This window comes from Cetorhinus maximus, chromosome 7 (assembly GCF_964194155.1).
Source record: "Cetorhinus maximus chromosome 7, sCetMax3.hap1.1, whole genome shotgun sequence".
NCBI classification, from domain to species: Eukaryota; Metazoa; Chordata; class Chondrichthyes; order Lamniformes; family Cetorhinidae; genus Cetorhinus; species Cetorhinus maximus.
In genome coordinates this window covers 145,298,326-145,325,370 of record NC_135885.1, presented here as the reverse complement: position 1 = coordinate 145,325,370, position 27,045 = coordinate 145,298,326, and the positions used below count along the sequence as shown (strand labels likewise).

General features: G+C 46.1%; 2 protein-coding genes across 3 annotated transcripts in view; one reads left to right on the top strand and one right to left on the bottom strand.

Moving 5' to 3' along the window:
* atp6v1ab (ATPase H+ transporting V1 subunit Ab) overlaps positions 1-14,618 on the bottom strand; it is a 36,040-nt gene extending 21,422 nt beyond the window's left edge. The window contains exons 1-5 of the mRNA XM_078546061.1: positions 14,546-14,618; positions 6,417-6,508; positions 4,221-4,349; positions 3,329-3,543; positions 882-1,019 (exon numbers count right to left, since the gene is read on the bottom strand). Of these exons, the coding sequence (XP_078402187.1) occupies positions 882-1,019; positions 3,329-3,543; positions 4,221-4,349; positions 6,417-6,498 (564 nt within the window). The 5' untranslated portion in view covers positions 6,499-6,508; positions 14,546-14,618. The remainder of the gene's footprint in view (positions 1-881; positions 1,020-3,328; positions 3,544-4,220; positions 4,350-6,416; positions 6,509-14,545) is intronic.
* Positions 14,619-16,092: 1,474 nt separating this feature from the next.
* The window catches only part of naa50 (N-alpha-acetyltransferase 50, NatE catalytic subunit), a 29,132-nt gene continuing 18,179 nt past the window's right edge, over positions 16,093-27,045 (top strand). The window contains exon 1 of one of the 2 annotated variants that reach the window (XM_078546052.1): positions 16,093-16,288. In XM_078546052.1, coding sequence (XP_078402178.1) covers positions 16,281-16,288 — 8 coding nt within the window. In that variant the 5' untranslated portion in view covers positions 16,093-16,280. The remainder of the gene's footprint in view (positions 16,289-27,045) is intronic. The other variant, XM_078546053.1, reaches the window with a different exon arrangement.

Here is a 27,045-nt window from a genome sequence, read left to right as displayed (position 1 = left end):
CTACCTGGAAGGACAAGGGCAGCGGGTAGATGGGAGCACCACCACCTGGAAGCTCCCCTCCAAGTCACACGCCATCTGACTTGGAAATATGTCGGCCGTTCCTTCACTGTCGCTGGGTCAAAATCCTGAAACACCCTCCCTAACAGCACTGTGGGCGTATCTACACCACATGGACTGCAGCGGTTCAAGAAGACAGCTCACCAACATGATATTAAGGGCACTTAGGGATGGACAATAGATGCTGGCTCTGCCAGTGACGACCATGCCCCATGAACAAATTTTTTAAAAAGGCAATCTGGTTAATTTAATGAATATTTTTTGGACTTTGGCATGGTTGAGATACTGGTAAAACCTCCTCCAGTCCTACATCATCCCTTCCCTAGCTCAATCTCTCCATTCCGTTGATTCTGGCCTCTTGTGCACCTTCTCCCCCACATTTCTACTCTACCAGTGGTGAGCAGGCCTTCAGTCACCCAGGCCCCATGCTCTAGAATTTTCTATTCAAGTTTATCTACCCCTCCATCTCTCTCAACTCCTTCAAGATACCCCTTAGAATTCACCTTTTGGTCCCTTTCCTAGTATTTCACACTTTTTGCTTTCAACTTTGCATAACACCTTGGGGGATAATTTTCTAAGTTAGATGCAAATAATCATTTTAATTCATTCTTGCTGCAAGTGCCACTGGCAAGGACAGCTTTAGTGCCCATCCCTAATTGCCCTCGAGACAACGGAGTGCTTTGCTGGCCATTTCAGCATTCTTCCACAAAAACACAAGTGAGGTCTGTACATCATCCAGTCTTGTGAAACATATTTGCAACTGATAAATCCATGAACACATTTGGTTCAGATTTAAGAAATAAATGCAATCTTCAAGTACTTACAGAGACATCATAGTTCCCTGGTGGGGCGACATATGTGACAGTTCCCCTGCTTCTTGGAGGAAGCATGATCTTGTGCTTAATAAGAGAATTCTCAAACACAAAGCCGTATATATCTCCACCAGTGATGTGACTACCAACCTGAAAATAAACAATTTACAGCTCAAAGTATGACCATACTATTTTTGAAATAATGAACTTATAAATTCCAGTTCCCACTTTACTTATCACTACCAGTGTCATAAATGTTGTCATGGTATAGTCATTAACTTTAGACAGAACACAGTTGAGCCAGAATGACTTAGAAGCCAACAGTTCACGTAGCAGGTACAGATGAACAGAATTATTTGACTAACAAAAAGATGGTTTCTCAATTCTTGCCAACTCTATCTTCTTGAGGCTCCTGCACCAATTGCTATGTTGATTCCATCTGTTGGGACTGCTTATTATAGCTGCTCCTTTCCTATTCTCAGTGCCTCAGCAAGAGGTTCAGCACTACTTCAACCTCACCCGCACTTTCAAACTAGTTCACTCTCACTGGGTGGGTGGGTGGGTGGGTGGGTAGGGAGAGAGAGAGAGAGAGAGAGAGAGAGAGAGAGATGGGTGGGGGGAGGAGGAGGGCAAGGCTAGTTTAAGACTGGCATAAATGCATTCATTCCCCGACCCCAAGCAGCATTTCATATCTCTATCTGCGTATGATCGCTGAGAGGCAGATAGGCAGCGAGCAGGCAATTTAAAAAAAAATAAGCCATTGATGAAAGCTGTAAGCTGTACTTCAGTTTTAGGGCGATTATGCCATGTATGGCCACCCAGTATCACTGATTTATGGAGGTTGAATCAACCAAATTCTGTTTTAACTGAACACAGAAGGAAACTGAGGTCTAGCTCACTAGAGTCAGTCAACAACGACAGATAGACCCCACCCCAGCAGGCAGGGCAGGCTGGCGGCGCCCCGCCCCAACAGGCAGGGCAGGACGGCGGCACCCCACCCCAGCAGGCGGGGCAGGCCGGCGGCGCCCCGCCCCAACAGGCAGGGCAGGACGGCGGCGCCCCGCCCCAGCAGGCAGGGCAGGACGGCGGCGCCCCGCCCCAACAGGCAGGGCAGGACGGCGGCGCCCCGCCCCAGCAGGCAGGGCAGGACGGCGGCACCCCGCCCCAGCAGGCAGGGCAGGACGGCGGCGCCCCGCCCCAGCAGGCAGGGCAGGACGGCGGCACCCCGCCCCAGCAGGACGGCGGCACCCCGCCCCAGCAGGACGGCGGCACCCCGCCCCAGCAGGACGGCGGCACCCCGCCCCAGCAGGCAGGGCAGGACGGCGGCGCCCCGCCCCAGCAGGCAGGGCAGGACGGCGGCGCCCCGCCCCAGCAGGCAGGGCAGGACGGCGGCGCCCCGCCCCAGCAGGCAGGGCAGGCCGGCGGCGCCCCGCCCCAGCAGGGCGGCGGCACCCCACCCCAGCAGGGCGGCGGCACCCCACCCCAGCAGGGCGGCGGCACCCCACCCCAGCAGGGCAGCGGCACCCCACCCCAGCAGGGCAGCGGCACCCCACCCCAGCAGGGCAGCGGCACCCCACCCCAGCAGGGCAGCGGCACCCCACCCCAGCAGGGCAGCGGCACCCCACCCCAGCAGGGCAGCGGCACCCCACCCCAGCAGGGCAGCGGCACCCCACCCCAGCAGGGCAGCGGCACCCCACCCCAGCAGGGCAGCGGCACCCCACCCCAGCAGGGCAGCGGCACCCCACCCCAGCAGGGCAGCGGCACCCCACCCCAGCAGGGCAGCGGCACCCCACCTCAGCACGCGGCGCAGGCCGGCGGCACCCTAGGAGAGCAGTGGACACGCCTCCCCCAGCAGCGGTGGCTCGCAGATTTCCTCCCCCCACGCTGTCCCCTCACCCTTCCCCCCCAAACCAGCAGCATGGGCCTGTGGTACCCCACTGCAAACATTAAATTTGCAGTTTTGCTACCAGCTCTTGGAAGTGTGGCTCTGTGCCTATCTCTCTATCTAAAAGTAATGGGAATTACAGTTTCTAACCATCAACAGAACACTAGCATTAACTGGAGGCTATTTGTTTTGAAAACAGATTTAAATTTTACCTCAAACAACTTCTAAAATTCTCTCTCTAGATTTACTTCCAATAATCAAATAGACTGTTTCATCCTGACTTTAACAAAATCTATCATTTGGCTTTCTTAAAAGCTACCATGGTATCCTGGGGACATTGGACAAACAGCACATGCTCAGGCAGTGGGACAAAAACAAAATACTACAAACGCTGGCAATCTAAAATAAAAACAAAGTGCTGGAAATACTCAGTTCTGACAGCAGGGTGGAAAGTCACAGGCCTGAAGCGTTAACTATTTCACTTTCCACTAATGTTGCCAGGCCGTGGGAACCACCTTCAGCTTACAGCCCATCTGAGAAAATCCAGTTAAATTCATTTAGTGAAAGCCCTTACCCGCATATTCTTGGAAGGAGTAAATTCCCACTTCAATTCTCTGCTCAGAGCATTCACGTTGACACCACGGGGGATGTAAATACTCTGCGTCAGATCATTGATGTCCTTGAGAGGTCGCTGGATCCCATCAAAAATGGCTCCCATGATGCCGGGTCCCAGCTCCACAGAGAGGGGTTTTCCTGTACGAAGCACTGGATCCCCGACAGATACACCAGCTATTGGGTGGGAACTTAGGAAAACACTGCTTACAACATTCCTGATAAGATGATTAAACATAATCAAGTTCCGGGAACCTTCAAGGGTAGGGTAAGCCTGCTAAATAAGTGCCTGCAGCACATCACTCATTCTTCAAGCTCACATACAAAGAACACAGACTTGAAAAAAGTTATTGAGCGTCAACTTTTGCCTATGGAATTACTTCACAGATTATGTGGCTGCCTTCAGCAGGAGAGTGCTTTTTCCTTCTTGGAAATCACTGGGCTACAGTAGGGGGAGGGAGATGGAGGAAGTGTCTGGACATGAAGCTTCAGCCATGAGTGCAGGGACAGGACTGATGATGGTATGTGACATTATTCTAGAGTGTTACAGGACAAACATGCAGATCCTTTCCTCAGGTGATTAGTCAGGCTGAGTTTAAGGTGATGTACATGGTCTGTGCAGGAACAATGATGAAGGCCAGTTGGTCTTTTGTCAACCACTATTTATGTCCTCATCACTGAAATGTCCTCTCCTTCAATTACATCATTTACTGCAAGATGTATTCTGTCTCATTAGACACCTGCTCAGAATGGGCAATAAAAATACAGCTTTTGCCAAAAGCACCTCATCCCAACAAAAATTGTTCCAAGGATCTCGCTCAAGTTTATACAGTTAGTCAATTCGGAAAGGATACAGGTTTCTTCATAGACTTGGATTGTAGCCATATCTCCCTCCAAACGGATAATCTCACCAACCAGCTCAGAATGACCTACGCGAACCAGTTCATACATTGCTGCTCCAGCCATATTGGAGGCAATGACAACTGGAAGGCACATAGATTAGAGAAACAACAAGCAAGTTAATGCGTCGTTGGAAGCAAGTAAACTTAACAAAACTTTGTACTGTAAGAAAAATTACCCATTTAAATCTGAACGATTAAGGTTTCTGATTGCCAGTTAACTGTAGATAGGGAACAGAATAAGACCATAAGACGTAGGAGCAGAAGTAGGCCATTCGGCCCATCGAGTCTTCTCCACCATTCAATGAGATCATGGCTGATCTGATAATCCTCAACTCCACTTTCCTGCCTTTGCCCCATAAACCTTGATTCCCTTACTGATTAAAAATCTGTCTATCTCAGCCTTGAATATACTTAACGACCCAGCCTCTACAACCCGCTGTGGTAAAGAATTCCACAGATTAACTACCCTCAGAAGAAATTCCTCCTCATCTCTGTCTTAAATGGGTGATCCCTTACTCTGAGATTATGCCCTCTGGTCCTAGACTCTCCCACAAGGTAAAACAATCTCAGCATCTACCCTGTCAAGCCCCCTAAGAATCTTATATGGCTGCCTCTGATTCTTCTAAACTCCAATGAGTACAGGCCCAACCTACTCAACCTCTCCTCATAAGCAAATCCCTCCATACTCTGGATCAACCTAGTGAACCTTCTCTGGACTGCCCTCAATGCCAGTATATCATTCCTTAGATAAGGGGGCCGAAACTGTTCAGTTATTCAGGTGTGGTCTAACTAGTGCCTTGTGTAGTTTTGGCAAGACTTCCCTATTTCTATACTCCATTCTCTTAAAGGCCAACATTCCATTTGTCTTCCCTATTACCTGATGAGCTTGTAAGTAGTCTTTCTCCATTTAAATAATATTCAGCTCCTCTATTCTTCTTGCCAAAGTGCATAACCTCACATTTTCCCACATTATATTCCATCTGCCAAGTTTTTGCCCACTCATTAGCCTGTCTGTATCCCTCTGTAGACTCCTTGTGCCATCCTCACCGCTTGCCTTCCCACCTATTTTTGTGCAACCCACAAACTTGGTAATAATACATTCACTTCCCTCATCCAATTCATTAATATATATTGTAAATAATTGCGGCCCAGCACTGATCCCTGTGGCACTCCACTAACTACAGGTTGCCATCCTGAAAACGCTCCCCCCTTATCCCAACTCTCTATTAGTTGGCCAATCTTCTATCCATGCCAATATACTACCCCCAACACCATTGGCTCTTATCTTAAGTAGCCTTATGTGCAGTATCTTATCCAATGCCTTTTGGAAATCCAAATATATTACATCTACTGGCTCCCTTTATCTATCCTGCTTGTTACCACCTCAAAGGATTCTCATAAATTCTAATCACATCAGGCATGATTTCCCCTTCATGAAGCCATGCTGATTCTGTTTGATTATGTTATGTATTTCTAAATGCTCTGCTGTTACATCCTTTATAATAAACTGACATTTTCCCAATGACAGATGTTAAGCTAACTGGCCCGTAGTTACCTGTTTTTTTGTCTCCCTCCCTTTTTGAATAAGGGCAGTTTTCCAATCCTCTGGGACTTTTCTAGAATCTAAGGATTCTTGGAAGATTACTACCAGTGCATCCACTATCTCTGTAGCTACTTCCTTTAATATCCTAAGATGCAACCCATCAGGTCCAAGGGACTTATCGGCCTTTAGTCCCATTAGTTTTCCTTTTTCTCTAGAGATAGTTATTGTATTTACTTCCTCCCCCCGCTTTTGCCCCTTGATTTAGTATCTTTTGCAACAGATTTGCAAGGTTATAAAGAAACTTTTAAAAGAAAATGGATTTTAAAAACTCGATCCCCACCCTTGAAGGAAGGTGAGGAATCTGGTGAGTATAGAGGCATTGCAACACGTACCTCAGTCAGACACTGCATATTAATCCCCTGGAAATGCACATGCCTCCTCGCAATGAGATTGTATGATTTCAATGCAACAACAACATTCACTCGGATGACTCAATACTTGTGGCAGACATAAAGAAGCATGTATTTTACACAGTAACCATTTTATACATTCCCCTACACCAACCCCTGGCTGTTTAGCGACTCATGAATGAATGAAATGCTCACCGGGACCAGAGACGCCATGGACATATCCAATCATAGTCTCATGGTCCTCATCGCCAATCTTGGGAAGTTTAGAGAAATCCATCTTGATCAACCTGAAAAGATTTCATTGTAGATCAGATATAAATAGAAAAATCAGAGACAACTAAAAGCCTTGTAAATTTCAGGCTCAAAATCAAGACCCTTAAAAGGCTACACAAATAGATCTGTGCACTTTTCTTTTCCGAGCTAGTTAACTTTAAAATATGTATTGTGCACTGGCACATGGTTACAAGCAGTGTAGTTAAAATAGTGAAATATTAATCTTAAGGTCACAAATCCATGCTTGGATCCATGTCACATCACTTCAAAGAACAGAATCTAATGTGCCCAATATAAAAACACATGAGTCCAATAGAAAGTCCACTCCAAGTTCACCGAGTTACTTAGTAATAACGTTTATTAAGTATTTGGTTGCTGAATATTTATAAACAAAATCAAACACACTAAGGTTTTCAGCATGTTCATTTAATTGCAAAATACATGAAGTTTCCTTAAACCCAAGTTTGTTTGAACACGAGGATTCATAGTACTTTTAATGGTACATTAATTAATTAGACTAATTGAAGTATGCTCATTCTGGAAACAAGCCAACATCTGATAAAAGGAAGACCAAGTTTGATTAAAATTTTGAAGTAGTTAACTTTGTGACTGGATAAATGCTCACAGACATAACATTGGCAAGTCTCTTGCGCAGGTCAACGATGCAGTTAATTGGAAATGCTTTCACTATGGTTTGTGCAATGCTATCAAGATTTTGCAGAGTGAAAATTTTTTTCAAGGAGATTTATTTGCTACACCAAAAATTGCCAGCTTCAAATCTTCATCGCACCAAACAGCAAGACATTTAACAGCACTGTAGCGGAGAAATAAAAGCCACATATACAGTTCCTGTAACATAGAATTGTTGAGGATTTAACTAGGGAGAGCGATCAGGACACCAAAAAAGAATTAAGAGGGATCAAACTCATGGCACTGCTGAACAGATCATATGATGTGCTTTAAGAAGAGACATCGCATAGTGATTAGTTTTGTCATTGGATAGAATGCTGGAGTATAGAGAGAGAGAGGGTTTGAAAGATGGCAGAGTGGGAGACAAGCTGCAATGCAGGGTCAGAGGAACGGATGTGCTTTCTCAACATGCAGCACGGGCTAGACATGGCTAGGAAAGACTGCACAGGTGAGACTGCAGACATGTTTGAAAATAAGGGCGGAGCTCTGTAGTTCATCTGCTGACTTGCACATTGGCAATAAAACAGATTTTGTAAACTTAACTTAATAAATTAATGCTTCAATAATGGCACCAACTTGCCATCTGAATTGTTTTGGTTACAATACAATCATGCCTCAGTATCTTAACACTGACATGGCATTTCTCCCCTAATTCATCTACAATATCTTTTTCAGTCATGAGAATGGGTGACTCATTTCTACAAGATCTGTGAATTCAGTCAAACTAATCAAAGAGGGGCCTTCACCTCATTCTTTGCCAGAGATTAAACTACATGAAATATTCACAATTCAAAACCAAATTGACCCTATTTTTAGCCCTGCGTTTATTGAATGCAGAATTTTAAGCACAACAAAATCACAGCGCAAGAGGTCATTTGATCAATTGTGCTGGCTCTTGCCTGGAGCAATGCAAATGTAACGTCACCACTCTGCTCTCTTTCTCATAGCCCTGTATCTTTCTCTGGTTCAAATATTCATCCAAACATTCTCAGGAAATCATGTAGTGGTCTCTGTCCCAACTTGTTCCTGTGACAAAACATTTCACACTCCAACAACCCTCTGTTTGAAAAATAAATTCTCCTCACCTCTCTCTCCACTGAGGATCTTAAATTGATGACCTCTCATGACTAACCACCCAGGGAAGATTGTCTTACTCTACTCACTATCAAAATCTTTCCAAATTTTAAATCCCCTATTTTCTGATCCAGTAGAAATAAGCCTAACAGGAACAGAGTTATGGCTATCAACCTTCCAGTCACAAAAACACCCATCAACCTTTATCCTTTGCTTCCTGCTACTGAGCCAATTTTGGATCCAACTTGTCACTTTCCCTTGGGTTGCATAAGCTTTAATTTTCTGGTCAGTGGTATCTGCACTCACTCCATGTTATGAATGGGTTCTGTGGTGACATCCCCTTTGCTGATCACTGGTCATTGAGACCCAACAGGCAGTTCCTGTGTCCCGTTACAAGAGTGCAAATCAGCACGTCACTTTGCCTTCATCCATTCGTCATGGCAGGCCCAGTAGCACCCCCATCAATATGCCCACTGAAAATTGGAACAATGTTGGGGTGCAGTGGCGTATGGCTCAACATGCACATTAGTCAATGTTTGGGCATGTGAGTAGAGCCTTGCTTTGCCCAGCCAGAGTAATGTAGAGCTGTTCTAACAAGCCCAGCACGTCACTCTCAAACTGATAGCTTCAATCAATGAGTTACGATGGGACTGAAACCTAAATCTTTCTCATTTTTTCTTGAAATTGCAAAAGACATCAACAGATGTAGAGAATAAATTTAGACAATGCAATTAAAAGGCAAGACATAATATTTTGATATTAGCTTAAGTTAAAAGTGAAAAAGATGGCGAATGCTGGAACAAGCCCAAAGGCCTAAACAACCTACTCCTATCCCTATGTTAATAAAAACTTTGCCAATCCTTTTATAAAACCAAATGTTACACAGAGTACGTACTGTATAAATTGTAAAGCAAAAGGGTGGCCCGGTGTTGCAATGGTTATTGCTGCTGCCTCACAGCTCCAGGGACCCGGGTTTGAACCTGACCTTGGGTGTCTGTCTGTGTGGAACTTGCACGTCCTCCCCGTGTCTGTGCAGGTTTCTGCTGGGTGCTCTGGTTTCCTCTTACCGTCCAAAGATTAGGTGGATTGGCTACGGCAAATTGTCCTCTAGTGTGCGTGTGTGTGTGTTTGTGCGCGCGCCCGCACCCTGTGATGGTCCTGAGTGTACCCCGCCTAATGCCCATTCCCTGTTGGGATAGGCTCCGGCTCCCCATGACCCTGAATTGGATGAAGCAGTTCTGGAAAAGCGAGTGAGTGTAAAGCAAAAGTTGCAGCCTATTTTTATCAACTCTGTTTTGAAGTATCAAATATTTAAGGGACTGATAGCAATTACTGCAATTGAGCTGACCTAGATACAATAGCCTGGGGTTTCTTCCGCACGTATCACTAAATACAAACACTGGGACACAAATTACATGGCTTATAAAACAGGGAATTGTGGGTCTAACTGAGTTGGTGTGTAATTACAATACGCCCGAGTCTCCTCGATTGTTTGCATCTGCTTATCAAAGCCTTCGTCTGAACCATTCTAGAACTAAGTTGGCCATCACTTCCAAGAAACTCAAATGTGAGCATCCTCCAACTGGCCTTGTATGATAGTCTCCCAACACTGTGACCAAGTTTTCAGACACAGTAATTTTTCTAGTCCTTTAATTGCAATTCTTTGTGAGATCTGCTGTGTTATCTGTTTCTTTTATTGCATTTTTTTTAGCAAACCTTAAGTCACATTAAAAATAGAAATGCTGCCTTGATTACAGGTTGATATACATGCCTGATGTACATGAATGCTGGTTAAATGAGTTGAAATGAACTTTCAGGACTCAAAGAGGAAACATACTAATGTGGAATCGGCATTTCCTTGGACCCCATTTTTCCAGCTGGTAATGCCAATGTAAATCTCTTATCAGTCTAGGGAAATTCTAATGAGTTTGAGATGATGTTTGAGCACTTTCCCACATTGGCAAAATGGACACAATTTGCGATGTAATTTTCAGGTTGCACCCACAGAGAAAGCTCCAGGACAATTTGTTTAACAGCACAATGATAAAGCTTCCCAGATAGATCAGCTGATTGTGGTGGGAAGCAACCATGCCTCGAAGACTCGGAAGGTGCCATGGTCGATTCCTGATCCACGATGTTAGTTCACCTAAGGTGGAACTACTGTAGGTGCGCAACATCACCAGTTAAAGGTGAATCAAAAACAGCACAGGCTCTTATTTCTGATTGCTATCCAGTGATCCCACTAGATGTGCACGTATGGATCCTAGGTGATGACAGGAATGATTCAGCTGTAACACCAGTCAAATAGAATATCATTGTTCACTCTAAGTTCACATGTCAAAAACAGCCACATTGATGACCCACTGGAGGTCATCCAAAACCAACGACTACCAGGCTCCAGAAAGGAAAGTTTATAAAAGCAATGCAATAATGTGTTTCTGAAATTTAGGAACACATGTATTTCCCACCGCAAAATTCCTTAAATTGATGCTGGGTCAACTTGAACTGTTTTTACAATGGGGTAGCATGCTGAGTCACTTCAGAGGACATCGCGTCTGCCACTTAGCATGGGATTGGGTTTGTACAACAATCCAAGAAGTCATTTTTCTTTTGTGGTACTTAGCCAACAAATTAATTGAATTTAAATTTGCAACACTGCTATAGTTGGATTTGCATTCACATCTTGGCTGCCATTCCAGTACACTCACTAGTATATCGTTCTACCTGTTAATAACTTTAGGAGATGAGTAAGGAAAAATATTACCAGAAAAGGAAGAAAAATGTCCCACAACACTCCCACAAATTTGCAACTACATCTGGATCACAGCATCTTACTGAATAGGCATATCCTATAGCCTAATGACATGAGCAGGAGGTGGAAATCTCACAAGGTGATAAATAAATTGTAATACCATCCTGCTACTGGGTAGTAAAGAACATTCTCACCCATTATTCTGTTGTGGTATTTAACAAGTATGCTATGGCTGGCCATCTAAGAACACAAGATAGCCAGTGCACAGCTATTGAATCACAAGTGAGTGCAAACACAATAACCTCAACTTAAATCCAATACAAAATATTACTTTGTAGGTTAAATGCCTTTGTTTTGCTCTAAGATTTAGCACCCCACATTATTGAATGCACATTTATAACATGCACTGAAGCTGTTCACATGTAACAGAACAAGTCCAGAGTTAGGGGCAATATACCAGCAAATATGACATTAGCTAAAAGTCACAGTTGACATGAAGTTCCAGTGCAATTGCAAGCACTCAATATTTCAATGTCTGTGACCTCAGAACAGCAATTTAATTCAATACATATTAACTCAACAGGTTACATACCTGACCCATGTCATACTAAACAAGAGAGCACCAAGCATTCTATTCACAAACTACATCCCAGCGAGCACAACATTTCTATAGTTAACCAATGGACAGCTTTTGCACCCAAGACACTTGCAACATTACTCATTTACCATCTTATTGGAGGACCACTGTACAGGCAGCTACAGGCCCTGTGTGCATTTCTAGGTTTTCATTTCAAGTCCCAAACCTGGAATGGAGCTTAAACATTGAGATTTCAGTTTCATACTCACATGTGAAGTCTTGAGATTCAATTAACACCAGTGTGTTTAATTTCTGGGAGATTCTTGAAATTGATTAACGGCTTAAAAAGCCCAACTCCCTCCCCCACAGAAAATAACTTCTTGAACTGAACTCAAGACTCGCACTGATCAGCAGAATACATAAATCACTCATTACTAAGCGGGGTAAAGTGTCCATGATTAATTAACATTATTTCAAATGAGTCCAAACTAGGGCATTTTGCATTAAGAGAAAACAGAATGTGCAGGGGATCATCTAATTATTTACATACCTAAAGTTTAGTGGAAAATGTACTGTTGTACAAGACAGCCAAAGATGGATGTGTATTATACATAGGATATTAGCAATGACAGCTAATGTACACACCATTTAATCCTACTAGTTTTAGTAATTTCACACAATTTTTCATTGCACATTGACTGCAGGTGGACTTTTGGAATGGTTTTGTGCAAAAATACTGGGGTTTTCATTTTAAAATTAAACTATATTAGTTGGTCTCTAAATGAAAGATGAATATTTCAGACTTTTTTGTTTGCTTTGGATGATTCAAATCATGGTTAAGTACTAGGATTACTAGGATTCCTATTTTGCTACTATGAGTGCCCATTTCAGCCTGAAACTCCCCCTGCTTGAAAGTCCTCTCCAGTAAGGAGTTGCACAGTGCATTTTCATGAATTGCAGAACGACAGTTTCACTTCCCACTACTGGTGTAAGGCACTGCTCGACTCCTCCATCTCGTCCTCCCCACTCTCCTTGGATGATTGATATAGTTACGCAATGGTAGAGCAGATCTTCAGCCAATTCGCCTACTAACTATACTGGTATGCTAATATCTGTCACCCTGGGCAGGAGATGGAAATGGATCAAATTGTTTTTTGGGGGGCAGGGGTGGGGGGGAAAGAGGGCACAAGAAGAAAGGGCTGGGGAGGTGTGAATGGGTGAGGAAAATAGAGTAAGGTGCGAGACAAAAAGGTTTTAAGGGGATGAGGTAAAGGAAGACGCAATCTGGCCAGTGGGGCGTAAACAGAGTTTATAATCCGGCAATGAGTTATGCAAGGAGGCAAGCTGCAGACATAGAGAAGGGGGGGTGGGAATAGGAGGGATGGAGAGGAGGATGCAATCCAACCTGAGAGTTCAAGGGGGAGGTGGGTGGTGAGCAGGGGTTGGGGGCGGGAGAATGAAGGGTGATCTGGCCGAGCTGTGACACTCTCACCGACTTGACAGGGAACATAGGACGCTTCGGTACCTTGCAATCTTACTGTTGACAGCTGACAAGCCCAGTGGCTGGTCCCCGGGGCTGTTCGGTGGGTGGGAGAGGGGGATGGGGGAGGGGGATGGGGGAGGGGTGTTGGGGGAGGGGGGATGGGGATGGGGGATGGGGGAGGGGGATGGGGGAGGGGGATGGGGATGGGGGAGGGGGATGGGGGAGGGGGATGGGGATGGGGGAGGTTGTTGGGGGAGAGAGGGATGGGGGGGAGGGAGGGGGTGTTGGGGGAGAGGGGGATGGGGGGTGTTGGGGGAGAGGGGGATGGGGGGTGTTGGGGGAGAGGGAGATGGGGAGGGAGGGGGATGGGGAGGGAGGGGGATGGGGAGGGAGGGGGATGGGGAGGGAGGGGGATGGGGAGGGAGGGGGATGGGGAGGGAGGGGGATGGGGAGGGAGGGGGATGGGGAGGGAGGGGGATGGGGAGGGAGGGGGATGGGGAGGGAGGGGGAGGGAAAGGGATGGGGGGTGTGTTGGTGGAGAGAAGGATGGGGGAGAGAGGGGGATGGGGAGGGTGGGGGTGTTGGGGGAGAGAGGGATGGGGGGGGAGAGAGGGATGGGGGGGGAGGGAGGGGGTGTTGAGGGAAGAGATGGGGAGGGAGGGGGATGTGGGGTGGTGGTGTTGGGGGGGAGAGGGACGGGAGGGGAGAGGGACGGGGGGGAGAGGGACGGGGGGGGAGAGGGACGGGGGGGAGAGGGACGGGGTGGGGGGGAGAGGGACGGGGTGGGGGGGAGAGGGACGGGGTGGGGGGGAGAGGGACGGGGTGGGGGGAGAGGGACGGGGTGGGGGGGAAGGGACGGGGGGGGAGAGGGACGGGGGGGGAGAGGGACGGGGGGGGAGAGGGACGGGGGGGGGAGAGGGACGGGGGGGGGAGAGGGACGGGGGGGGGAGAGGGACGGGGGGGGGAGAGGGACGGGGGAGGGAGAGGGATGGGGGGGGAGGGGAGAGGGATGGGGGGGGAGGGGAGAGGGATGGAGTGGGTGTTGGGGGAAGAGAGGGATGGCGGGGGGGGGGTGTTGGGGGAGAGAGGGGGATGTGGGGGGGTGGTGTTGGGGGGGGAGAGGGACGGGGGGTGGAGAGGGACGGGTTGGGGAGAAAGGGATGGGGGGGGAGAGGGATGGGGTGGGTGTTGGGGGAAGAGAGGGATGGCGGGGGGGGGGGGTGGGGGGGTGGTGTTGGGGGAGAGAGGGGGATGTGGAGGGGGCGGTGAAATCAGCTACACCGCCCAGGGCTGTACAACTAGCGGGAACCCGGGGCTGGGCCGGACTGCGGACTAACTACAGCCAGGCTGGCCGACTCCACCCGGATAGAGCATTGACAAGGGGTCTCCCCTCTCTCTCTCTCTCTGTGTCTAAGTAGGGGTTTGCAAGAGGGCCTGAAGCCTGCGCCTCACTGACTCCCCAGCCGCCGCTTTACCTGCTCCGGCCGCCGCTCAGCTCCGCGTCCCCAGCTCCTGCTGATCACTGACAGTCAGCTGACCCTGGCGCATGCGTACACCGCGGGCTAAGGGGGGGGCGGGGCAGCTGAGAATAAACATTACACACACATTTAATTTTAATATTCTTACTCCCGGCTCGGGTTCAAATTCAAAAGAGTGAGAAGAAATCACAAAATAAACACCGCCTTTTTTTATTCGGGCGGGGGGTGGGGGGGGGGGGGGGAGCTGGGGGGAGGGGCGCAGTGACGTCACGGTCAAGCCACCAAAGCGTCATCCATTCCCAATTCCAAATAATATTTTTAAAACATAAAAATTAATTAAAAATTTGATGTCGCCTTTTTAAAATTGTCTGGGAAATTGATTATATTTATATTTCCCTTGATGAATTGCAATTTTTAAAAATTAGCCCTCGGATCACGTGATCACGGGACCTTTTTTAAAGGGGGGGGCAAAAAAACTTTTTAAAAACAACGAAATCACATAAAAATGATCTCGGAGGGAGTTTATTGGGAATTTTGGAAGTTTCGCTGACGCGAAGACGGATAAAAATAAACCGTTGAGCAGGTGGAGGGTCAAAAGGTCATAGCCTTTTCCCCGTTGGTTTCAGTAGTGTGTGTGGAAGGAAGTTTTGAAAATGTTTTGTAAAGTAATAAACAAGAAAAGTATAAACCGAAGATGTTTGGTGCGAGTGATTATTTCTGAGGAATTGTTGGGGGTTCGGATGGAGTCGGGCTTCAGACGGGAGACTTCGAGTGGATAAAAGCACCGGAGAAGCGTCACTCGGACTCGACGTTCACTGTCCCAGAAGCGGCCAGACCTGCTCAGCATTTTCTGTTTTTATTTCAGGCTTCGAGTGGACTCGGCTCTGCCCGGATGGACTCGTGGGCAGCCTTCGGCTCCACTCGGGTACAGTCGGGCCGGAGCCGGAGGGACTCGGCCGGGCTCGGGGCCGGAGCCGGAGGAACTTGGGCCAGGGCCGGAGGGACTCGGGGCCGGAGTCGGAGGGTCTCGGCTGGGCTCGGGGCCGGAGTCGGAGAGACTCGGCCGGGCTCGGGCCGGAGTCGGGGAGGCTCGGCCGGGCTCGGGCCGGAGTCGGGGAGGCTCGGCCGGGCTCGGGCCGGAGTCGGAGGGGCTCGGCCGGGCTCGGGCCGGAGTCGGAGGGGCTCGGGCGGGCTCGGGCCGGAGTCGGAGGGACTCGGTGCCGGAGTCGGAGGGGCTCGGCCGGGCTCGGGCCGGGGCCGGAGGGACTCGGGCCGGAGTCGGAGGATCTCGGCCGGATTCGGGCTGGAGTCGGAGGGTCTCGGCCGGACTCGGGCTGGAGTCGGAGGGACTCGGCCGGGCTCGGGCCGGGGCCGGAGGGACTCGGGCCGGAGTCGGAGGATCTCGGCCGGGCTCGGGCTGGAGTCGGAGGATCTCGGCCGGACTCGGGCTGGAGTCGGAGGGACTCGGCCGGGCTCGGGCCGGAGTCGGAGGGACTCGGCCAGAGTCGGAGGGACTCGGGCCGGGGGCCGAGCGCCGGCCCCCTGGAGGCGGAGGAGGAAGGGGGGGGAGGGGGTGGGGTCAGGGGTCGGAGGTGAGAGTGGGTGGCGCGGAGTGGAGCGTGCGCGGCGAGTGGCATGTGTTAGAGGCTGAAGAGTTTGGGCGATTTTACCTCCATCCTCCTCGTCCCCGCCGCTCGGTCACCAGCTGAAGACGGACAAGCGCCCGCCCATCATGAAGGGGTGAGTAGAGCCAGCGAGCGGGCGGGTGAGAGGGGGGAGAGGGGAGGAGAGGCCCGGCCTGCTGGGGCTTTATCCCCCCCTCCTCCTCCTCCTCCTCTCTCTCTCTTTCCCCCCTTCAGCGGCCTCGGGGAAGCGGCGGGAGTTGCTCCGTCAGAGTTTTTTTTATAGTTTTAAGTTGTTGCTGGAGTTGGGGCCTGACTCCCGCGGCCTCCCCGTGTCTCAGTCCCGGTGTCGGGGGGAACCCTTCTCCTCCTGCTCTTGACTCCGGGAGCTGCACTCACAACCCGGATCACAGCCTTAAACCCGGAGCAGAGACTCGCCCCCCCGCTTCCCCCCCAAAGACATTCCCTTCCCAAGCCTCCTTCCATTACAAGCACTTCACCGAATCCACCCCGATCCCTCCAGTCGTTGGCTCCATCAGCTCAGTTTATGATTTATGATCTATTATTTATATATTTACGCATTGACAGGCTTGAAGTTTGGTTGCAGTGTTTCAGCTGGTGCTTTCCGTGTTTCCATCACGCTTTTTTTCCTGCAAGAATTTATTATTTTTTTTAAACCTTTTAAATTATTTGTAAAATTTCCAACCTCTGCCTGTTTGAGGCCTGTGGGCAACCCAGTCAAATGTTGTAAACGTTTTGTTATTTATCTTTTTTATCATTTGGCACGTTTCATGTGTGAAGCTGGAGGACACATATTCACACTAGAACAGAAGCTTGAAATGCCCTAAATCACCTAACCCACTTGGAAGGATGAGGATTGAAGTTTGCAAAGAAACCTGTTCAAATCAAAGAGAAATCAAGTTCTTACTGATGTTTTTGGCAAGTTTAAAAATACTGTCAAAAGTGCTTTAACTATTTTGTCAGGCTAGTGTCCTTTATTTATATCGCTGCTTTTAACATCCTTTTGTGCGACATAAGTTATACAAGGACAGAGGTACAATTTGAAACAAACCTTTCATTGGCTGTAAACCGCTTTGGGATGTCTTGAGGTGGTATAAGATGTTTTATAAAAGTTTTTTTTTCTTTTTAATGATTTTCCTGAACTAGGAGAACATGTTTTTTGTATTAAAGAATATACAAAGTTTGCCCAACAATATTTCTGGACTCACTCTCTAAATTGCTTTTTTGCAGAGTAAAAACGGAAGGGAAGGAACAGAATTAGTAAAATTATATATTATGGTAATCTATGGTGCCGCACAGGAGGCTGCTCAGTAAGATAAGAGCCCATTGTGTTAGAGGCAAGGTACTAGCATGGATAGAAGATTGGCTGTCTGGCAGGAGGCAGAGTGGGGATAAGGGGGTCCTTCTCAGGATGGCGGCCAGTGACTAGTGGAGTTCCGCAGAGGTTAGTGTTGGGACCACAACTTTTCACTTTATACATTAATGATCTAGATGAAGGAACTGAGGGCATCCTGGCTAAGTTTGCAGATGATACAAAGATAGGTGGAGGGACAGGTAGTATTGAGGAGGCGGGGAGGCTGCAGAAGGATTTGGACAGGTTAGGAGAATGGGCAAAGAAGTGGCAGATGGAATACAATGTGGGGAAGTGTGAGGTCATGCACTTTGGTAGGAAGAATAGAGGCATAGACTATTTTCTAAATGGGGAGAGAATTCAGAAGTCTGGAGTGCAAAGGGACTTGGGAGTCCTAGTCCAGGATTCTCTTAAGGTTAACTTGCAGGTTGAGTCGGTAGTTAGGAAGGCAAATGCAATGTTGGCATTTATTTCAAGAGGACTAGAATATAAAAGCAGGGATGTGCTGCTGAGGCTTTATAAGGCTCTGGTCAGACCACATTTAGAATAATGTGAGCAATTCTGGGCCCCGTAACTCAGGAAGGATGTGCTGGCCCTGGAGAGGGTCCAGAAGAGGTTCACGAGAACGATCCCAGGAATGAAAGGCTTAACATAGGAGGAACGTTTTGAGGACTCTGGGTCTATACTCGATGGAGTTTAGAAAACTGAGGGGGGATCTGATTGAAACTTATAGAATACTGAAAGGCCTGGATAGAGTGGACGTGGGGAAGATGTTTCCATTAGTAGGAGAGACTAGGACCCGAGGGCACAGCCTCAGAGTAAAGGGAAGACCTTTTAGAACAGATGAGGAGAAACTTCTTTAGCCAGAGAGTGGTGAATCTATGGAATTCATTGCCACAGAAGGCTGTGGAGGCCAGGTCATTGAGTGTATTTAAGATCGAGATAGATAGGTTCTTTATTGGTAAGGGGATCAAAGGTTACGGGGAGAAGGCGGGAGAATGGGGTTGAAAAACTAATCAGCCATGATTGAATGGCGGAGCAGACTCGATGGGCCGAATGGCCTAATTTCTGCTCCTATGTCTTATGGTCTTATTATGGTATATATCTATGGATATATAATATTTAATATTTTGTCATTGTGTTTATTTAATTTTTATGTATTCGAATAAGCTGTAGTGACAGCACAGTTAATTAAGGCCTGTGCGTAACTGGGCCATACAGAATAGAAGGGTTTGGTTCTCGGCCTGTATTGAATTTATTGATATTTACTGAAGAGCTGCAGTGGATGCAGCACCACTGGGTCAGGAAGGGGGAAAATCAGCCAGGATTCCTCATGTTTGTTGCTGTCCAGTAATTCCTGCTGGAAAGTGAGACAGTAATGTTCCTTACAGTGGAGTAACTTGTAATGCTTACTCACACGTGGAGGGTGATTGTTTAGACAAGCTACAAGGGACTCAGCACCGGTGAAACTACTCAGCAGGAAGCAATGTTTTCAGGGGAGATACAACAAAGTATAGGAAATTGTAATCCCACCAATCATTTTGTGTTTGTCCTAAGGCACAATCTGCACTGGAGTTTTGTGTTTTCCGACAAATGCGAATGATTAAATAAATTCTGAGTGACTAATTAAAATAAATGCAAACTACATTGTGATTTGAAAAATTCTCATTCTTGTGTTCAAATCCCTCCATGGCTTTGCCCCCTCCCCCATACCACCTTTGTAACCTCCTTCAGACCCACAACCCTCTGAGATATCTACATACCTCTTAGCCTCTTGAGCACGCTCCCCTCCCATCATCATAGGTGTTCTCTGCCCTAAGCTTTGGAATTCCACCCCCCCCTTTGCCTCTATCTCTCTTTCTCCTCCTTTAAGATGTTCCTTGAAATTTACCTCTGACTAAAAGTTTAGTCACTGGCCCTAATATATTTAGTTTGATTCAGTGTCAAATTTTGTCTGATTACAGTCCTGTGAAACACCTTGCAATATTTTCCTACATGAAAGATGCTATCTAAACTCAAGTTCTTCCAAGTTGTTAACAGCGATTTGCTTCTTGTAAATGAGCGATATGTGTACTATTACTGCAAAAGGCACAATGAATCCCTGAGAGACAGTAGTATGTAAATCCCTGACCACTGTTTTCAAAATCCTCCTGAAGTGAGCATGTGGTGGAAAATGGCAAATGGAAGGCAGGATAGGCTGAGAATTGAAGCAGTTTATTGGAAATGATCAGTTCAGGGTCAGGCAATACAGGGTGCGTTGTGTTGCCTGGACAACTTAGTAGAAGCATTTGGCGAATGAAGTGCTTGATCTAGAGACAGTGTTGCAAATGGGCGATTATATTTATAGGACACCTGAGAAATAAAGTGAATTGAGCCAGGTGCAAAGCTATTCGGCTTGATGTGTGTAATGAGTAAGAAACAGGAAGGGTTTGAGGTTGAAAGTTCAATTTAAGAATTCATCATTTGTCTTATTTAAGGTTAGTGGTGTGAGCAAGAAAAGGAGGCCAGGACTGATTTAGGCAGCTATTGTGCTCAAGTGGTTAGGATGATGTAGAAAAAGTTACTTCATGACTCGGTCACCAAGGAACACAAGAACTAGGCATTCTGGGCATGGTTCTTGTATGTGTCAGAGGCACTATTCAGGAAGTAGAAATGGTAGAACTGTCAGGCCATATCACATTGCTCTAACCTGGGAAACAGCACAGAATGTAATCAAACCTCGTATACAACTTTTATAGATTTCAGATGTATGGAACATGAGCTACTCAAAGATAAATCTGTTGCAGATTAATTGGTAGCCTGTTAAAAACACTTTTTGGTACATTCCCACAAATGGTCCCAGAGCAGCCAAGGCATTGTAAATTAATTTACTCAAAGTGTGGCTGGAATGTAAATACAACATAGTCACTAATAAATCCAAGAGAGAGTTCAGGAGAAAATTTTACCCAGAGAGTGGTGAGAATGTGGAATTCGCTACCACAGGGAGAGGTTGAAGTGAATAATATAGATAGGTTTAAGGGGAAACTGGATAAATACGAGCGAGAAGGGAATAGTGGGTTATACTGTTAGTTGGATGAGGAAGAATGGGAGGAGGCTCGAGTGGTGCGATAAATGCTGGCATGGACTGCTTGGGCTGAATGGCCTTTTGCTACGCTGTTATTTCTATGTAAATGTCCAGGAAATAGTCAGCAAGTTGGGCAGCATCAATGGAGAAACAGAAGTCAAATTAAGTGACTTTTCAGGTTTAAGAGCCTTCCTCCTGAGATGTTTGACTGACTGGCTTCTCTTTCTCTCGGGATGCTGTTTGACCTGTTAAGCATTTCCAGCTGTTTCTGCTTTTTGTAAAGTTGAATCAACGTGGTGATTAAACTTCCAGGCTAGAGAGAGCCCTAATCCCATTTGGTAAACTTCATACACACTAACAGTGCAAGTAGAACTGCCACACTTCGAATATTTGGATTAACCTCTGTTTATAAACTGCTCTGGAGATTGGGCAAATTGTACTGGAGTTACATTCCACGTGGAATCGAGCCACAGTATGAGGCACTTCAGGGGTCTCCATTATTTAGTTGCAGATGTGAGGAATTTATTTTAATACATTCATTCTCGGGATGAGAACATTGCTGGCAAGGCCGACGTTTATTGCCTATCCTTCATTGCCCTAGATGCAACTGAGTCTTTTGCTCAGCCACTTCAAAGGATAGTTGAGTCAACTACACCGGTGTGAGACTGGAGTCATGTAGGCCCAGACCTGGTAAAGACGGCAGGTTTGCCTCCCTAAAGGATATCAGTGAACCAGTTGGATTCTCTTACAGCAGTTTGACAGCTTTATGGCCTCTTTTACTGGTCCCAGCTTTTTATTTCGCAAATGAAATTCATCAGATTGGTTCAGTGCTCACTACAGTGCATTGTGGAGCGAGGGAGATATTTCAGCTCACTGATAAATACCCAAATAAGATTGTTTGTGTATGTGCGTTAATTCGGTCTGAGAATCATTCATACTGCAGTTCTGGTGCCAGCATTCTGTTTAGTTTTTTTTAAATCACAAACTATGTCCCAATTGTCACAGCAGGCGCTCTCTCATTTTCGTGCAAGTTGCCCAGACGGACTGCAGCTTTATATTGACATCTAGGTACAGTGTGATATACTGATTTGTCATGAGCTCATTCTTGTACTAGGAAAGCCTAAGCTGACTGTTGCCAAGGTAGGCATAGCTGAATCATGGAATTAATTATACAGTTGGGAAATTTAAAATAAAAAGGACTGTACATTGAACTTTCATCCCAATGCATGCAACTGCTCTTTAAAGTTAAATTTTAAGTTAGATATTATGTACAACGCAGAAAAAGGCCATTCATCTCATGCTGGTGTTTATGCTCCACAAGAGCCTCCTGCCACCCTACTTCAACTCACCCTATAAGCATATCCTTCTATTTCTTTCTTGATTCCCCTTAAATGCATCTATACCATTTGCTTCAACTACTCCATATGGTGGTGAGTTCCACATTCTCAGCGCACTCTGGGTAAAGAAGTTTCTCCTGAATGAATTCCTGATTGGATTTATGGGTGACTATCTTAGATTGATGGCCCCTAGTTTTGTACTCCCCACAAATGAAAACATCATCTCTGTGTCTACCCTAACAAAACCCTTTGTAATTTTAAAGGCCACCAGCTTTCTCTTCTAGAAAAGAGTACCAGCCTGGTGCTGATAGTTATAATGTCTCAGCTCTGGTACTGTCCTTGTAAATCTTTTTTGCACTTTCTCCAGTGACTATATCTATTTTGTAATATGGAGACTAGGAAAGTTTTGTTGTATTATGAGGCAGTCTTCAATATTAACAATACTGCCAACCCCGCTGCCACAAATTGGTGTCATGATACAGAGCCACACAGACCAAGAAAGAGAGAATTTTGCAAGTGTATATATTCCATTTTTGCACCAATACTTTTCGTGAAGCTGTGGCTGTTGACTTCCCTGCCAAATGTTTGAGGTTGAGTTCTATGTTGGGTCTAACCAACTCATTTTTCCCACATATGTTGTCAGGATAGGAGAATTTTAACTCAGGCAAGACTGGATAGGCTGGGGTTGTGTTCCTTGGAACAGAGGAGGCTGAAGGGAGATTTAATTGCAGTGTATAAAATTGAGAGGCTGAGATAGAGTGGATAGGAAGGACCTATTTCCCTTGCGTCAATAACCGGGGGCAGAGATTTAAAATAATTGTTAGAAGAATTAGAGGGGAGTTGAAAAATGCTTTCACCTAGAGGATGATTGTGGTCTGGAACTCTCTGCCTGAAAGGATGATGGAGGCAGAAACCCTCTTCGTACTTAAAAACAAAAGTACTGGGATATGCACGGAGGTGCCATAACCTCCAGAATCAAGAGCCGGAAAGTGAGATTAGGATGGGTAGCTGTTTTTCAGCCAGCACAGACCTGATGAGCCAAATGGTCTCCTGTAAATTGCTATGAATTTATGTGGTGTCAAGTAATGTGATGACATTAACCGTCTGGAAATTATGATGCTCCATTTTTGTTTAGAATGCTGCCATGTTACATTGAATGGAAACATGGCACTTAACCGTATGGAAAGTAATGTAACATGTTGAAACTGTAGATGTGGTTTAAACTTGTGCAGGGGGTGGTCTTTTTGGTAATGTTCTGTATGTTAAAAAAGGCAGTATTTGATTCTGTGCTTCAAGGCAACTTTTAATCTTGCAATTGGGTTGACCAAATATTCAAAATTGTTGGAATATATCAATGAATGGGGTGTGTCAGTGGCGGTGACTCTACTTTCATGAAGGAGAGTGCAAGAGATCCCTCCTTTTACAAAAGCTGTGGAGAGCTTTGGTCAAATACTACTTCCGGCTTTTGCACTTCCCTGGGCCACACATGATTGGTGACAATGGGCCTGTTGGTTGCAAGGAGTTCCAAGACCTTTGGACCAAATAACCACCTTCTGTGCTGTATAATTCAAACAACGGAGCTTACCTTGCACCTCCAACAGTGCATACTCCCTTGGCTCTGGAGGTTGAACCCACAACCTTCTGATTCAGGCAAGATTGCTACTCATTGAGCTATGGTTGATAACTGTTTTAGTTGGGGGAAAATGTCCTCTTTCTTCTGTTGCAGTGATGCTTGGGGCTGATGTCAGGAAGCATCTTTCCATAGAAAGGGTCATGGGAATCTGGAATTCTCTTCCCTTCCACCCCCACACAGAAGAAAAACTTGGGCTGTGGGGGTGGTGATGTCAAGTAAAAGGTTCAGAACTGAGAAAGTTAGATTTGGTCGGGTTAGGGTGTTGCGGAATATGGACCAAAGGCAGGTAAATGGAGTTGTTATGGATCAGCAATGATCTAATTGGATGGCAGAGCAGGCTTGAACGATGTGCATAGCCGCCTCCTGTTCCTAATGTTCCTATTCACTACTGATATAATCACAATGTTCTAGCTGACTAGCATTGTTTGGTTACAACCAAGTGATTGTTTTAAAAAAAAGACTGTGCCTTTTAATACAGGAACATAAATATTTCTATATATCAGTACTGGAGAGCAGGACAATTAGAGCATTCCTTTAACTGAACATTGCCTAATTTTCTGCTACAAATTTGGATATATGGATCTTGTTCAGTGCAGTCTCACTTGGCTGTGCAATTGTCATCTGTAAACCCCTTTATCTAAGGTTACAACACTAAAATTCTTAAATGTTAAAATGCATACAGAAGATTTCTAGCATTAATCATATCTTCTGCATCATCCACTGCAAATTTTAAAAACCTGCAGGAGGATGCAACTTAATTTTTTTGGCTGTCTTTACAAGTCACTGCTGCGGTAATGGCAACCTAAAGGAAGCAACTGCTTTTGTACGTTTCACATCCTTGGGATGTTCCATATTACTTTGCAGCCAATGATTTAGTTTTTGAAGCATGGGCAATGTTATGTCATCTAACTTCATTTGTTCTGTAAATGCTGCAAGGAAACTTTAACTACTTGCCTCTGAAGAGCAATGTGCCATCTCACTGCATGATTTTTCTGTCCCCTACCCAACTTCAACAGCCTTCCAAGATTTTGAGAATTGCTATGGTAGGTTCTGATGTTCTGACGATCAGTACTTCCAATTAGATGACTAATGAAATTTAAATATTGTTGTGTGTTCTTTTATAATACATAGAATATGTAATATTAAAGTGTTCAGTGTGTTCAGCATAGAAACAGGCAGTTCAGTGGACTGTGCAGTTGTTTATACTCCACTTGAGCTTCCTCCCAGCCTACATTTCCACCATTCTCTGGGCTAAGAAGTTTCTCCAGAATTCCCTATTGGAGTTAACATTGTCCTATACTTATGGCTCCTTGACCTGGTCTCCTTCATGAGTGGAAGCATTTTCTCAATGTCTGCCATATCGAGCCCTGTCATAAGTTTAAAGATCTTTACCAGCTCTCCCCTCAGTATTCTCTTTTCTAGAGAAAAAAACTGCTGCCTGTTCAGCCTTTCCTGATAGCTATATCCTCTCCATTCTGGTATCATCCTTGTAAAGGATGAATGGGTTTCCTTATTAATGTTCTTCTGCTGCCAAAGCAGTCATTACCTAAAGGGCGCATGACAATTAAATCTCAGGTACAGTATTTCAAAGCGGCAATTAATGATTCACCTCATTGCTGTAGATGATAAGACATTGCTGTCAGAATCTGTTTTAATGTTTGGCTCGTGTGTAGGTCCGTAGATTAAAACTGCCCAAAATTCAGGAGAAGTTAATGCATTCTGCATGGTGTTGGAATTCAAAAGGGGGCAAGCTTCCAATTTTGAGAGTTTGAAGATAGCTATATCCGTTGCACTCTCCAGGCACATGAAGCTGGAGTGTTCTGGGCTTTGGGAGACTCTGCAAACCCTTTTATGACTCTGCAGTGTTATGCAGTGTTCAAGCATTCTGTTGGCACAAAGTCGTGTTGCCAGTGAGAGAGAAGGGAACAGCATCTGGTGTGCTACATCACCTATGGCCCAATTGCCTTGGATATCAGCCGTGGCTCAGTGGGTAGCACTCACCTCCGACTCTGAAGGTTGTGGGTTCAAGTCCCATGTCAGTGACATTAGCTCATAATTCAGGTTTACACTTCAGTGCCTGTATTGAAGGAGTGCTACACTGTAAAAGATGCTGTCTTTCAGGTGAGACTTTAAACCAAGGCTCTGTTTTCCGTCGCAGGTAGACATAAAAAGCCCCATTGGCCACTCTGTCAAAGGGCAGCACTGTTCTGCTCGATGGCCTGGCTGGTATGTTCTCAATCAACATCATTCAAACAGATAAAAACAGAAATTGCTGCAATATTCAGATCAGATGACATCTGTGGAGAGAAAAGCACAGTTAATGTTTTAGGCCTGTGACCTTTCATCAGTTTTTAATGAACTCTGGTTAATTCTGTGTCACTAAAACAGATGATCCAGTTGTTATCACCCTGCTGTTTGTGAGAGCTAGCTGTGTGGAAATTGGCTGCTCTGTTTCCTATAATACAGAGGTGACTGCACTTCAACAGTTCTTTGAGTTTTGGGACATCTTGAGGTCACGATAGCCACAAATCTGTCTTGCTTTTGTATGGACTGCCTGAGAGATTGTGGGGCCCAAAGATTCCAGCCTGGCTGCTTGGGAATGTGTTTTGTGGGATTTCAAGAGATCACCAAATGGATGATCAAGCCATGCCCAATTCAAAGTCTGCCTATCAAGGTTCTCTTGGACCCATATCCTTGGAAGGCCACGGTTTCTTCATAATTGCAGTTTATCAGTGTGTTCCACTGAGATGGTGGCAGGTTGATTCTGACTCCAATCAATGTGACACAGGGAACTAAAGACCCAATCTGGTGACAAACACTTTAGCTGTTGAGACTGAACAGTCGGATGCCTTCCAAATCAACAGCACTAAGGCCAAGCCCCATTGCATACTGTGCCAACGACACACGGATATCAGACTGTGTTGTAACTGATAATTATAATTTTAACATTGTTCAGTAAAGGGGTGCATTGCATAAGTTGGGGCTAAGATAGAACGCAGCAGGTTCTTGTGCACCTGGTTGATGTATGCCTGACCTGGTCAAAAGGGAAAGGACATTTCAAAGCACCTTACAGACAATGGAAGCACTGCTGTAATGTAGACAGAATGACGACCAGATTTTTAAAGTGATGTTGGTTGCGGAACACGGATAGCCTTCTGCTCTTCTTTGAAGTACCGTACAGCCGTGTGATCTTTTATATCAACGTGGGTGCAGTCAGGGCCTCAGTTTAAAGTGTCATCTAAAAGATGGCATCTCTAAAAGTGCAGCACTTCCTCATTATTACCAGCCTAGATACTGTGCTCAAGACTCTGGAGTGAGACTTGGAATTCTTGACCTCCTGACTTAGAGGGGAGAGTGCTATCCACTGAGCCACAACTAATATCTTGCCTTGACGAGCATTTCAATTTCTGTTCGTTCTGCTCCTACCTAATTTTTCCAGTATTTTTATTTAGAGTTAACTCTAATGTGT